This window comes from Cricetulus griseus, chromosome 10, assembly GCF_003668045.3.
Source record: "Cricetulus griseus strain 17A/GY chromosome 10, alternate assembly CriGri-PICRH-1.0, whole genome shotgun sequence".
In the NCBI taxonomy this organism is placed as follows: domain Eukaryota; kingdom Metazoa; phylum Chordata; class Mammalia; order Rodentia; family Cricetidae; genus Cricetulus; species Cricetulus griseus.
The window spans coordinates 15,450,958-15,465,329 of NC_048603.1; the positions used below are offsets into that span (position 1 = coordinate 15,450,958).

The 14,372-nt window shown below is 43.0% G+C and overlaps 2 protein-coding genes across 5 annotated transcripts in view; one reads left to right on the plus strand and one right to left on the minus strand.

The window, feature by feature from the left end:
- Positions 1-7,541, plus strand: part of LOC103161269 (cytochrome c oxidase subunit 6C-2) — an 8,655-nt gene extending 1,114 nt beyond the window's left edge. For 3 of the 4 annotated variants that reach the window (XM_027431508.2, XM_027431507.2, XM_027431510.2), the window contains exons 2-4: positions 1-4; positions 3,263-3,391; positions 7,418-7,537. The exon at positions 1-4 is cut by the window's left edge. In XM_027431508.2, coding sequence (XP_027287309.1) covers positions 1-4; positions 3,263-3,376 — 118 coding nt within the window. In that variant the 3' untranslated portion in view covers positions 3,377-3,391; positions 7,418-7,537. Of the gene's footprint in view, positions 5-3,262; positions 3,392-7,417 lie in introns of all 4 variants that reach the window. The other variant, XM_035449624.1, reaches the window with a different exon arrangement.
- A 1,018-nt stretch (positions 7,542-8,559) lies between these two features.
- Positions 8,560-14,372, minus strand: part of LOC100763509 (vacuolar protein sorting-associated protein 13B) — a 437,125-nt gene continuing 431,312 nt past the window's right edge. Inside the window, exons 60-62 of the mRNA XM_027431500.2 lie at positions 14,050-14,152; positions 12,843-13,092; positions 8,560-10,044 (exon numbers count right to left, since the gene is read on the minus strand). Of these exons, the coding sequence (XP_027287301.1) occupies positions 9,796-10,044; positions 12,843-13,092; positions 14,050-14,152 (602 nt within the window). The 3' untranslated portion in view covers positions 8,560-9,795. The remainder of the gene's footprint in view (positions 10,045-12,842; positions 13,093-14,049; positions 14,153-14,372) is intronic.

The window sequence follows — 14,372 nt, forward strand, 5'->3', positions numbered from 1 at the left end:
TAAGGTATGTGCGTGTGTGCTCGAGTGCGCATGTGCTCGTGTGTTTGCTGTTGGTGCTTTTTTGGGGGTGGGGTGGGGGGGTCACAAGCCGCCTGTTGTAAAACACTTAGGTTTGCACCTGTTGAGAGAAGGAGGCCCCTCCTAAGCCTCAGTGTTGACAGGAACCGCTCAGACAGACCCCACGCAGCTTGCCCTGGTCTTCACGTGAAACTGTGTTGGTTTGGCTAGGGCCCCCATATGGAAGAGCCAGACTGCGTGGTTTACACTCAGACGTTTTCTCACAGGTTTTCTTGTTTGATTTTTGTTTTGTTTTGAGATAGGGTCTTACTAAATAACCATAGAAAATGTTATCACCTCCGGCCTTAAAAAGCTTGCTCCTCCATACTCTTGAGTATTTATGAGCAGGAGCAGGGGTAATGACTTCTGGGTCCTTTCTCTTTGCTGTCTGTAACTCTTCTGTAACTGGCTGGATTTCCTCCTATAAATAGACTAGGTTAGGATCCATATCTTTTAAGACCTGATTTCCAAAGGTCCTGTAAGGCAGGATTTTATGCATTTGGGAAGAACAAACTCCTGCCTTTAACAGACCGTGGATCCACGGGGATATATGGAGCAAGCAGTTCCTCACTTGGGCAGTTTTGAGTAATTGACAAGCATGTCTCTGTAGCTCTGAGGGGGAGTGAGGCAGGGTTTCACTATGTGGCCTGGGATGGCCTAGAACTTGCTCTGCAGGCCACTCCACTTGTGGAGATCTGAGGGCTATGGAGTGTCTAAAGTGGATTCTTACGGGAATCCACTGCCTCTCCCAAGTGCTGGGGTTAAAAGTATGTGCCACCTGGACCTGGCCCTTCTATAGATTTCGTTTTTATCACATACCTTCCCTGTTTAAATCAGATGATACTATTATTTAAGATCCTCTTAAACTGTTTATTATGTTACCATGTTTTTGTAATGAAACCATGAGAAAATTGAGTACTGTTTTTTTCTGAGACAGGATTTCTCTGTGTAGCTCTAGCTGGCCTCAAACTCAGATTTGCCTGCCTTGTCTCCTGTGTGCCAGGATTAAATGTGCACTACCACTGCCTGGCTGAAATCAGGACTTTAGTAACTTTTGATAAATCTGTATTCTTTTTTATGGGGAACTCGATTGTCAGGGTGTTTAAAAGTATATGTTGAATAAGACGCATGGTGTTTGGAAGATACAGAGAATTGGATTAAATCTTTATTAAAGGGAAGTTACTGAAATGTAGAACATATAGGGGGCGCAGGTGATGTCAGTCGTTGTCTTTTAGAGAAAGTAGAACGTGAGAGCTGGCAGGTGGAGACCCTTGTAAGAATTAAGTGTGCCCGTGCTTTGCTACCATTTGAAAGAGCAGAAACCCGAGTCCTTGTCTGGTGTGTCAGATCCTTGCTGCCTGCTGTGACGTGGGCATAAAGTTTGTGGGAGAATGGATGGTGGATGACTTAAATACATGAACTTTCTAATTTAGGTGAGGTTACAGAGTCATGCTGCTTTCATTTCTTGGGCTCACTAAACTTTTCTGGTTCTCAAGTTATGTTAATGAAACATACTTCTTGTTCGAACAAATAACTCATGGTTGACTTGTCTAGAGTGTTAAGATGGTACTCCAGAGAAACAGTCCAGCACGGCCTGTATGCTTGTGGGTTTACACATTTACATACAGACACCAAGATTTACCAATGACTTGGGCTAAGTCTCACTGCGTGGCATCTAAAAAGTGTAGAATTGCTCTATTTTACTTTCTGTTGCTGTGATTGAACACCATGATCAAAAGCAACTAGAGGAGGAACAGGTTTATTTAGCTTACTGGTCCACGGTGAGACCAAGGAGGAATGCTGCTTCCTGGTGTGCTTCTTTTGACTTGCTTAGCTATGCTGTATAACCCAAGACCACCTGCCCAAAGGATGGCACTGCCCATGGTGGGCTGGGCCCTCCTCCATCAACTAGCAATTAGTAATGGCCTATATACATGCCCGCAGGTTCCCTGTTCCCAAGTGTGTCAAGGTAACTGAAGCTGGCACTAAGAAACCTGGTGTTATAATTTATTCCAGATCTGGACATCTGAGTCCCAAGGGAACTGGTAGTCTGTTCCCCTATACAGAAGCCTGGGGGAAATGGGGTTCTCTGGTATGAGTCCCAGAGATGGAAGTCTAGGACTTCCAATTTACTGTCTGTGGGAAAAGATGGGTGTCCTCAGCTCAAGAAGAGTGGACATGTGTCCTTGTGACCTTTTGTTGTGTTTGAGCCTTCTTTGCCTTGGGTGACCTCTCTTTACATTGTGGAGAGTAGATGACGGTTACCCCAGTTTCTGCCAACACAGCCTCTCAGAGCACCGGCTGTCTGGACCTCCTTTAGCCCTGTTGTGTAGACATGAGCCAATAACAGAGTGAGGGGCCGCAGCAGGCTTCAGAGGGCACTGAGGAGCCTGTCTCCTGTTCTCTTGACAGAAGTAAGTGGGGTCCCAATAGGAGAAGGAGCAGTGCAGTTTACTGTATTCCTGCATTTTAGGGAGCACGGTTCTGGGCCTTTGTTGCAAGGTCTCGCTGATGTCGATTGTTCATGTGCGGTGCTCTGTGGGTCACCAATGCCGTGGCTGCTGCTTAGGCTCTGACCCCGCCTTCTCTCTGAAGTGTCACGCCTTCCTCTGTGCTGATTGTATGCATGCAAGACCAAAGTGAACACACCTCTTCCTCACTGTTTCCTTCCTTGAGGCTGAGGTGATAGTAATTTTGTTAAAAGCCTTCGTTTGAAATAATCAGCCATCACTTTGGATTCCATTCTCTCCTTTGCAGAATGAATGATTCGGATCTTGTTAAAGTGTTAATCACCTACAATGTCCTGGCACTTTCTTGTGTCTTTAAATCTGTTTTTGGCTTCTTTAAAATTCACACTCTGCTTAAGTTAAGCCAGGACATGTTCTGTGTTTCAACTGGCAATATTTAGGGTTTACTGGAGGGAAGGCTATTCATTTTTTTTTTTTTTTTTGTAATATCTCTTAACTGTGCGAGTATTCTACCAAACACACAAATGTGGACACACAACCTTACCCAAGAGTCGGGGTCATCTGTCCCTAGTAATGTAAGCTGCTTGCTTGCTGCGTAGTTGCCATGAGACTGCTTTGCTTCCATTGTGTTACCCCCTTCCTTGTCTAGGAAACAGGAGGCTCAGTAAAGAATGAACACGGTGTGTTGTTGACTTATTTTGTTCTTAGAGTATGGTAATGGGCTGTGTTCTTTGCAGTTTGGTGTAGCTGAGCCCAGGAAGAAGGCGTATGCAGATTTCTACAGGGATTATGACTCCATGAAGGACTTCGAAGAGATGAAGGCGGCTGGAATCTTCCAGAGTACAAAGTGACTTCAGAATGTACAGGTGACAGTTACTTGAAGTTCTATCAAAGTAGGAATAGTCTTAACCATTTTTAGTTGTCAGTTCAGTGGTGGCTCACACAGCTGCCATTGTGTGTGAAACGCCCCCCCCCCTTTCTCCCAGACCTTGACAGTTAACTTTTTATGAGTATGACTGAATTTCTATGGAGCTGGTTCTCCCTGTTTGCCTTATTCTATGGGTGTGTGCGTGTGCGTAAGTCAGAACAGCTCTGGAGTGGCTTCTCCTCGACCTGGTATATGCTTCCAGGGATCAAACACCCACATTAAGTGCCTTAGCCCTCTGTGCACCCTGCTGGCCCTGTTGGTCACTCTGCGATTGTCTTGTCTCGGATAGCAAACTGTTCTGCGTGCTGCGCTGTGTGTTGTTACTAGGAATTGAACCTGGAGCATTGTGCATTGTGCACTTGGTGAGCATTTTATCACCAGCTTTCTGGCTATATCCTATCCTTTATATATACATATACATGCACACATTTATATAATACACACAATAATAGACACACGATATATAACAATATATCATGTTATATATGTATATATGTATATATATGATACACACACATATCATAACATACATACATACATATTTCAAAATGTTTTCTTGAGAAATGGCCAAATCAAGTTGTGACACTTGGCTGTGAACTGTTTCCTGAATAGCTAGGATTACAGGTGTGTGCCACCTGTAATTGTTAACTAATTCTGTTCATCTTTTTGTTGGTAGTAACTACTGTTTTCCTTAGTAGACGCAGTATTTTACACTTCTGCATTGCTCAGGGGCTTCACTCTCTCCATGTTGACAGCACTTCTTCACTTTGTTTTCTTGTCATAGTGGCTGTCTTAGATGTCTTCAGTAGGGTTGACATACATTATGGTGGTCTTGATTTGTTTCCCTAATGATTTGTAGTTTTGCGTGTTGCATGTACTTACTGGCCATTTGTATATATTCTGGGCATATTGGGGGATTTTTTTCCCTCTTTGTGTTTATGTATTCACTGTGTTTGCTTGTGTGTGGGTATGTGGAGGTCCCAGGTTAACATGGAGAGAGTGCTGCTGAGGCCAGTCTGGGGATTGGAATTGCAGGTGAGCTGCTGTGTCTAATTTGGCATTTGTAGAGATTCTAGGAACAAACTCTGGATTTTGATTTGGTATTTTTGTACCTTAGCCACTTGACCAGCTCTCCATCCTGGGGATTCTTTTATTCAATCTTGCTGACTACTTTTTAATCTTACTTTAGATGAGCTGTTCCCTATATTTGTCACTTGTTTTGTTTTTCTGAGACAGTTTCGCTATTTGACTGTGTACTACTATCAATGGCCTGGCCACATCTATTAATTTTTATGTGTCGATTCACCCTTGCATTCCAGAAATTAATCTCTTGGGCTTCATATATGATCAGTTCTTTTAATGGGAAGTTGGCTTGTCTTGTTAGTATTGAGGGTTTTTGCATTGCTGTTTGGGATTTACTTGAATTCTTTTGTGTGTGTCTAGTTTAGGTATCAGGGCAGTGCTGAACTTAGAATCAATATGGAAGTTTTATTCCCTTGTTTGTTTTGGAAGAACTTGAGAAGCATTGGCGTTAATTCTTTCAACTTTTTGTGAAATTCATCTGGTCCTCAACTTTGCTTTGTGAAGTTTCTGGTTCAGTCTCACTAATTTTAGTAACTTTAGTCTGCTGTCTAGACTAGTTAGTGTCTGTTGCTTCGTGAGTTCATGTTGGCAAGTCTTACCAGTCTTCATCTAAGTTACAAGTTCACTTTTTGTTCTTCTCTTTTCTCTTGCCATTTTAACTTAAGATTTTTTTAATATACTTGACATTTGCAAAGGACCAAGATTTCCTTTGTTACTTATTTTTATTGCTTTATTATTAATCTAATAATTTCTCTTGGTAACTTTACTAGGTCCTCTTTAAATTTCTTAAGCTGTATGTTATAGGTTGTGTGTTTTGAGGGTTTTTTTTTAACTTATGACTTTCTGGTTGAGCCGTTGATTCTAGAATATTAAACTTGGTGTATTTTGGATTTCCTAGTTTAATTAAGCCAGCGTGGTCAGAAAACACTTACCAAGCCTCCCAAGAGTTGTCAGGGCTTGTTTTGCTCTCTCATGGTGTCTTAGTTAGGGTTTTATTAACTGTGAAGAGACACCATGACCATGTCAACTTTTACAAAGGAAAACATTTAATTAAGAGGTAGTGGCTTACAGTCTCAAAGGTTCAGTCCATTGTCATCACGGTGGGACATGGTGGCCTGCAGGCAGACACGGTGCTGGAGAAGGAGCTGAGAGTTGTACATCTTTATCTGCAGGCATCGGGAAGAGAATTCTACACTAGGCTTGGCTTGAACATTTAAGACCTCAGAGGCGGCCCCCCCCCCCCCCGTGACACACTTTCTCCAACAAAGTCACACCTCTTAATAGTGCCACTCCCTATGGACCTATGTGAGCCATTTTTCATCAAATCACCACACATTATGTCTTAGAGAATTCCATGTTCTGTTACTGAGTAGATGCTGACATATGAATTACAGTCACCTCTTTTAAGCCTTCTATTTCCTCATCTTCTGTCTGATGTTAGTAGAGTGAGTCCTCTCTACTACTGTTAGTGGGCTATTTCTCTTGTTTACTTCATATATTTGGATCTCTCATGTGTGGTGGAGGTGTTTTGTTTGCCTTGGCAACAGGTCCCTGTAACATAATGTTCTGTTTCTTGCAGGGTTTTTCCCCCTTAGAGCTGGTTCTGTCTGGTGTCACGGCAGCCACTGCATTACTACTTTTCCTCCTCTCACTTTCTAGGACCTTAAGTGATTTGATTGGGCAATTTATGCACATGGAAGTCAGTTATTGAGGTTTCAATTCTGTTTATTTCCTTTTATGTAAATTAGTATTCTTATGATTCTGAGACACAGAACTGCTATAGCAATCCGATGTATGTGTATCATACTTACATCCTTTTACCAGAGCAGTTTATGTCTTTGTGTATCTTGAGGTTAATGTCGTGTCATGGACAGTGTAAACTCAGTTTCTGTGTCGAGAGGAGGACTGAGTGATAAAAGGCCATCATCCCCTGAACTGATTGAGGGATTGTTACAGTCAACATCACTGTTCATGCTAGTGTTTAATATCAGTCAAGGTTAACAGGTGGACGCAAAAGACAATTTAAATAAAGATCCTGCCCTCTGTAATGAGTTTGGTGTGGTGTAGGTAATGTATACTGTTTGAGCATTTCAGCTCCACTAAAACACATGCCTTTTTCCAAGGTCCATGGTGGGGAAAAGGCCTGTTGTACTTTTCTGTTATAGATGTTTTCAAGGTAATTAACTTTGGCCTAATGGAAGATTTAATTCCACAATGTTCTATTTCTAGTTATCCAAAATGTAGCTAGGTGTTAATCATTGTTGACCATAGCAACTTTTGTAAAGGAAATTAATTGGGGCTAGATTACAGTTTCGGACACACAGGCAGATACGGTGTTGGAGAAGTAGCTGAGAGTTCTACATCTGGATTGACAGGCAGCAGGGGGAGAGAGTAACTCTGAAGCTCCAGAGCCCACCCCCAGTGACAGTTCTTCTAACAGAGCTACACCTCCTAATCCCTTTCAAGTAGAGCCACGCCCTGATGAATGAACCTGTGGGGCCATTTTTACACAGACCACCTCAGCTGCATACTTTAAGTATTACTGCTGATTAATCAGTATAGTAAACAAAACAACAACTTTATGTTCCATTGGTAGGAAAATTAGTAAGAATGGTCTTTACCATACCATCGACTGTTAATGTCCTTTAGCGATGATATCAAGAGACACAAAGAACATTACTGAAAGGTAAACAATTCAAAGAAGAGCATTCAGATGCCAGAGGAACATGAGTGCTGCTAAAATAGTCACAAGTTAACGTCTGGTCTGCCCAGAATGGAAGCCTGACACTAGGCAGCCAGAAATGGTGAAGGTGAGTGACCAGTCGTAGGTATTAATGAAGATTGTTCTTCATTAACACAGCCATTGTGTTTCTTTCCGTAGAATTCTTTGGATTGCACTCGATAGAAGTTCATCGCTGACCTATGTTCCTGAACTATGAAACGGGAATATGTGGACTAAGGAGTAATTTATCTCAATAAACAATGAACAATTTTATGGATAGTAAGTCTTTGCTTGGTTATTGTTATTTTGGATAATTCAGGGTCTTAAAAGTCTGACATCTACTCTTGTAACTCTGGATGGGTACTGTAAAGACAGCTTGTCGGCCCATTATTGCAGCACATGTATAATTGCTCTTACGTTTCGTAATGTCATTGAGAAAGGTACTTCCTGCAGTTACTTGGTCCTGGCTTTAGCCCCCTGGAGTACATGAGTGGCTGAACTTGTGGCTTTGGTGTTCCAGTCCTGTGAATAAAATCTCTTTGCAGGAGGCAGAGGGAGGTAGGTAGGTGTCTGAGTTAGAGGCCGGCGTAGCGAGTTCCAGGTCAGCAGGGAAAGATGGTCAGATGCCATTCCTTTGTTGTTTTTTGTTTTGTTTCTCTGTATTGCTTTGGAGGTTGTCTTGGAACTCTGTAGACCAGGCTGGCCTCAAACTCAGATCTGCCTGCCTCTGCCTCCTGAGTGATGGGATTAAAGGCATGAGCCACCAACGCCCGGCCATATGCCATTCTTACTGAAAATTCTGTCCTTGAAACTGTTGGGTAGTATTGCTGTCAACAGAAAGAGTAGGTAATTGACATGCTGTTTGAATAATTGCTTTTATTAATGAACCACAATATGTGAGATGGGGAAATACATGTCTTATCTAGTAAAAACACTTAACTAGTACTGAGTCTTGTGTCTTATGGTCACTTAAAGTCTGAAATGTTACGATTTTTTCATTAGTATCTTTAGAATCTGTCCTTTAGAGATTTTTGTTGTGACCAAAGTTATATTTATTTTATGCAAACCTAGTTTTCTTTGTTGTTTTGGTGGTACAGGCATTGAACCCAGGGCCTGGTGCAGCCCTCGAGTAAGAGCTCTATGACTGCTAACATCCAGTGTATAAAATTAAAAGGCAAGTTTGATCAGTGGTTATCCTTACTCTGTTTAACTTGTGTAAGACTCAGTGAGTGGGCTGTATTAAAATAAGGTACCATTGAAAACCTTCGAACTAAAAACTCAAAACAGACATTTATCCATGGTCAGTAATTCAGGAATACCTTTTATTTATATAATTTGCTAGCAATATGTAAAATTACTGTAAGTCATACAATCAGTACATATTTACATTCTTAAAAATAATTATTCTTGAAGTTGACAAAAATGTTGCTTTCCTAAATGAGTAACAGACTAATTGCAGAGATGGTTTCATATTTGGCTTGAATTGTCCACCAGTGACTTTTGTTTTCCAGCAGTGGTGACATAGTGGGGATGTGTGCCCAACAGACTTGAGAGTTGAAGGTCAGTTGCCTTTAAATGGCACTGTCTTACTTAACTGTCACTTTTCAGTTGAAGGGAACAAGTTGCAGGCCTATGCATGAGACCACGAGGTAGTCACTGAACATTGTAAGATAGCTGGAGCCTTTCTTAGATGTTAATGCTTTATCAAGTTAGTTCATAGAGGACTGCCTTGACTGATGGCATTGCTAGCCTTCATGTTGGAGGCAGGGTTTCTCTGTGTAGCCCTGGCTGTCCTGGAACTCACTCTGTAGACCAGGCTGGCCTCGAACTCACAGAGATCTGCCTGCCTCTGCCTCCCCAGTGCTGAGACTAAAGGTGTGCACCACCACGGCTTAGCAGTGTTGGGGTTCTTCACCTCCATATACTACGGAGTTCTAGAACCAAATAAACTTAAAAGCATTGTGTTCTGTTCTTGTTGGTAGACACAAAATGTTACTTTTTAGCTTGGTAAAAAATAAGCTTTCCAAAATACACCTGAGCAGTTAAAAGTCTGTTTTATAAATTAGTAGAATGCAGACTTTGAGGGTAATATACATTGCTTTTACTGAAAGAATGGTATTGTAGTTGAGTGAAAAATTAAACAAGTCAAACAACAACAGTCTTAAGTATTACAAAGGTGGTGGTGGTTTGTTTCTGTGTCTGTATGCTAGGGCCTGTCCACATTTTACCATATGTCAGAGCATTAGTAGTTTGAAATTACAGTGAAAACTTCTGCAAATAGCATAGAACAAAAAAAAAAAAAAAAGAATTTCCTGTGTATGGTAAGAACACAGCATATACAGGACTCTGCTGATTATCTGTTCCTCCCCACTTGGATTTTCTTGGTCACTTGAAGGAGGTACAGCGTCTCTTGTTTGGGGAGAAGGTAGGATGGGAACCCCACCCCACAAAGCTGCTAGGCCTGCTGCTATTGATATGCTGGCCTTGTGTCCGTGTTGGATGCTGGAACTCTGTCAGGCGCCTGCTCTAAAGGGGACTCAGGGGAACCCTTTCCTCAGGGCTTTGTTCTTTACCATGGTGAACTTGCTAATGAAGACCTGAGCGAAAGGTGGGTCAACTAAGTAACGGTAGGTTTTAACAGTGGCCGGCGGGGGCTCCACAGCCACCACAGAACACGCTGTCTGCATGGGATTGCAGCTTGGGGCCAGGTGACAAGATGTTTTTGCAATGTAGTCCACGAGCCTGTTAAACTGTTGCTCCGACAGTCTCTCCCGGGCACCATCCATCTGCATTCCAAAAACAGAGGTTTGTTGACAACACAACTATTTTCCTGGGTGCACTTGTTCACTGTGTCTCCTAGGTCATCTACTAAGCCACTCTGTCTGTCCACATCTGAGATAAATATGCACATGTAACCAGATCTCTGTGAGCCCCCCCCCAATAAACTCATTTTGCATAAAATTCCCACTTAAGGTTAACCATTTGATAGTACTCATTAACTGTTAACACATCTGTCATTGCTTTTTACAAAGCAGCCAAGGAACAAAGGAGAAAGATGTCCCCTCTGCTTAAAGGTAAGCGGTGTGCAACTCAGCATCTCCAAACTAAAGTTGTCCTGGTTCCCAGAGCCTCTGCAGTGTCAAAAAGCAGGAAGAGGGCCTCATTCACACCAGTGACTTTGGGCAGAGCATTTTTAAAAAAAAAAAAAAAAAAAAACTCCTACATCTTTTTGAGCTGTAACATTTTCTGTTTTTATAAATACTAGGTTTTAAAGCCAGAAAAAATAGAAAAACTGGGCAGAGGAAGGGGAAGTTTTTATGGCAAAAAGGGAGGATGCAAACTGCATTTATAGTTCATAAAAGTCTGGCTCATCTTCAGTGGAACTCCAAAACTGAGATAGATAAACTACCTAAGTTCCTAAGTAAGACAGTCTGAGGAAGCACCCATCAAAGGCACTTGGGACTGTAAATTCTTCTCATCTAAAGTCCCACCACTATCTAGTGTGCAGATCAAGCTGAGTGGGGAATTGGCAGAGCTGGCTACTGGTTTGTAGAATTTAGTAGCCACTGACCTTGTGTGTGTGGGGTTTTTTTTTTTTCTTTCTTTCTTTCTTTCTTTCTTTCTTAGTCTACTAAATATTGGCAAGGCCATTCTGGAAGAATTATAAGCCTTTTAATAGGGGTGTTTTAGTTCTCAGAGTTGCAGTAATGTAAAGAGTTTAAGCAGGGCCCAGGAAAAAAAAAAAAATTAAAAGTTGTAAAAAGCTACAGAAGAAAAAGTGGCCTGCCAGAGGAGTAAGCTAAGGCTTGTGTGTTTTTCAGCCTGAGAAAGAAAAGGAAACCCTTTAAGATGAAAGCTGTGCACCACCAGGCAAAGGCTAGAGTTGTGATGATATCATTTGTTGGGGCCAGAATTCAGCTGGAGAGCTTTGAATATACAAAAGGCTTAATTGCTCCTCCTGAACAGCAGCAGGAGAGCCTGTGTTGTGAGAGGAACCTGGCCAAGGAATAAATTGACCTCCTGACTCATTTTGAGTCTCTCATAGGGGATTTTAATCATGTGCCAGGCATATTAAGCAATTATCCCTAAAAAATGACTGCATTTAACCAAGAAAAGCAATGCTGATTTAAAAAAAAAAAATCCAAAACCTGCCATATTTGAATATGCTCAGTGATGTCATTTACAAATTAATTCCTTCCAAAATTCAAAGGAGTTGTGTTTCCAGCCTCTAAGGTGAAATGCGGCTCTTGTTTTTCACAGCAGCAGGCTTCCTGACCAGGCTTCGGGTGGGGACTCTGTTAGGAGGTTCTGATTTGAACAGGACAGCTGCAGAAAGCCGTCCGCCAGTGCCCCAATCCCTCTTCCTCCTGCAGTGCAGTGTGGAGGGACACAGGAGGCGGGGAGGGGCTGTGTGTTGAAGGTAAGAGTGGGACAAAGCAATGCTGAGAAACAGTGTGGAGCTTGAAGCATGGGCAACTACTCTGCACAGGACCAGATAGAGGTGTGTGACTGGGCTCTTTCTGCCTCTAGCAACCATTCCTTCACCCTGGATGTGAGGTCATCGACCCCACCTTTGCATGCCTATTGGTGTCACTATAAAAACAGGTCTCAGCCCCACCCCCAACCACAGTGCAAATGAGGTTTGAAAATTAGGTATCAATAAAAGATAAAGATCATAGCTGAAGATCTGAAGTACTTCTGTGCCAACTAAGAAAAATACTGGTCACGGATATTTCTTGGGGCTTGGAAGTTTCTCCAGGACTAAGGACTTGAAGACAATGCTACTGTCCTTTGCCAAATTTTGTAGCCAGATCACTGCTGTTTTATTGTCAACTGGATCAGAAGATTTCTGGCAGAGCTAATAAAGTCAGCCCGGACACCCGACCCCTGTTTATTCCCAGAAAGTCAGCAACTGAAGACAGCAGTGTAGTCTTGGTGCCAAGCCCCAGCTTAAAGCCTGACTGATTACAGTCCAAGAAACAGGAGAGATCCTAGGAGATGTTGTGGTTGGCTGCTCTCCAGCTACTCAGATAATTCTAACCAAGTAATGTGAGGGAGACAGGATCCTGTCATTGAAGAAGGAATTGGGCAGGTCCTGCTAGAGGAAATTTGGAGACCTTGGTTGTCATTCTTCAATGCCCAGTAAGGGTCACCTCTATCTCATATAGGAAAATAATTTTTTAATTACTTAATTAGGATGTGTGGCTCAGGCCACACCTGGGAGGTGCACAGGAAGGAAGCAATTTCCCAGTGGGTACATCTGCTCCTTGTAGGTTGGACTGAGGGGCCAGAGCCACCCGGCTCAGGCAGGGCTTATGTCTGACTCCTGCTAGATGCTGTACCTGAGACCCATTCTGTGTAAACACTGCCAGAATCCAGTAGCGAGCTCATCCAGGGTGCTGTTCTCTTCTCTAAAGGGTTCACTTGCACAAGTCGGTGGGGCCTTTTTGGTCCCTTCTGCAATGCCTACCTTGACTACAATTCTTCCTGTCTCTCCTAAACCTCCTGGATGCCTGAGCACAGGGATCATGTTATATCTCAACTCCCTGAAAGCTAGCCCAGTCATCCCGCCTTTGAACTGTACCTCCACGTCACAGGCTACTCGTGGTTGCTTGAGCTGCACAGTGAGCAGGTTGTTTTGCTTGGTGTCCTGTGCACAGTCGATCTCTGTGATAGGGAAGGCCTGTTGCTGTGTGTCTTCACTGATGCTTACGACAAAGAGCACTTCTGAGGTCAACAGCAAGCATCCTTCATGCTCCTGGCCTGAGCCTCTCACCAGAACTACATCCAGGGCCATGTGGACTTCTGGTCTACCCAGAGACTGAAGCATTTTCCTGTTTAAAAGGAAGAAAGTGGTCAGGAACCAGCCTGAGAGACGGTCACAACAGCTGTTGCTGTATATCAATGGTTGGGACATGTCCCCTCAAAACAAACCCCAAAACCAAGCCCTTCCCCATTGCAAGGTGGACTATTAACGTTAGCTTAATATTACATTAGTTCTATATTTGCTATAGCTGGCTAAAAACATCGCCAATTCTCGGTTGATTCTGGTCAGCAGTACCTGGCTCCTGGAGGGGAGATTTTCTTATGCTTCATTTAGCTATTCCCATCAGAAATGATAACCTCACTTAATTTTGATCCTTGCTGCAGGCCCAGACTTAACAGTTTGTTATATGAGGAGCTCCAAGCAGAGCAGATAATTTTGTTTTGTCTCCTTGTGTTGCCCAGGCCGGCCTTGAACTGACAATCCTGCCTCAGCCTCTTCCAAGCTTTCCTGGTTTTGCCGCCCACAGCCATGGAGCAGAGCTCTCTATCAAGCATCAACCTAGGAAGAGCAGCCTGGTGTGGTATTTGGATCTGTTTAGCCAATGACATTGGGACAGCAAGCCCCAGGGTGTGGTCTTGTCTGCTGAGTGACAACTGATAAGCTGAGGGGGAAGGGTCTCTCTTGCTCTAGCGCTTTCTTAGGTAGTCAGAGCAGGTAGCTTGCTCTTCACCCCTGGACAGAAAGAACACCTGGATGAAGGCAGCTGAAATAGCAGAGGTGTCTAACCTGTTCTGCATCAGTGTTTACTCCAATTTTATACCTAAATTTTTGAGAACCTCTACCAGACTCTGGTAGATTCTCACCACAGCAGGCTTTCTCTAAAACTGTCCAAGATGCTGGGGTCAAAACCAGCTCTTCCTTTGGTCTCCCCTGGACACAAGTCTGTTAGCAAGAGAGCAAGCCAGGGTCTGTCAATGTACAGTGGGAATGTAAACGTATAATGTGAGTGGCTCAGAAATCTTACCAGACATATTTGACGTGGCTGTTTGGAGCTTGGTCAGCATGTAGATCCCTTGGTTGGTACCGTTGTTTGGGAAGCTGGGAAAGTCCAGCTCCATGTAAAATACCTGTGGGTATGAGAAGCAAAGGAGCTGTACTACTTGTTTTCTGGAAAACAGTTCTGCGCTACAGTGATATCTTACAGCTACCCATAAAATACTACAGATTCAAAATGAGGTCACATCTCTGGAAGTAAGTGTACAGATCACCATTAAACCACTGCTTCCACAGGGGCTGCCTGAGACCATCAGAAAGCCCATATCTTACATTATGACTCATAGCCGAAGC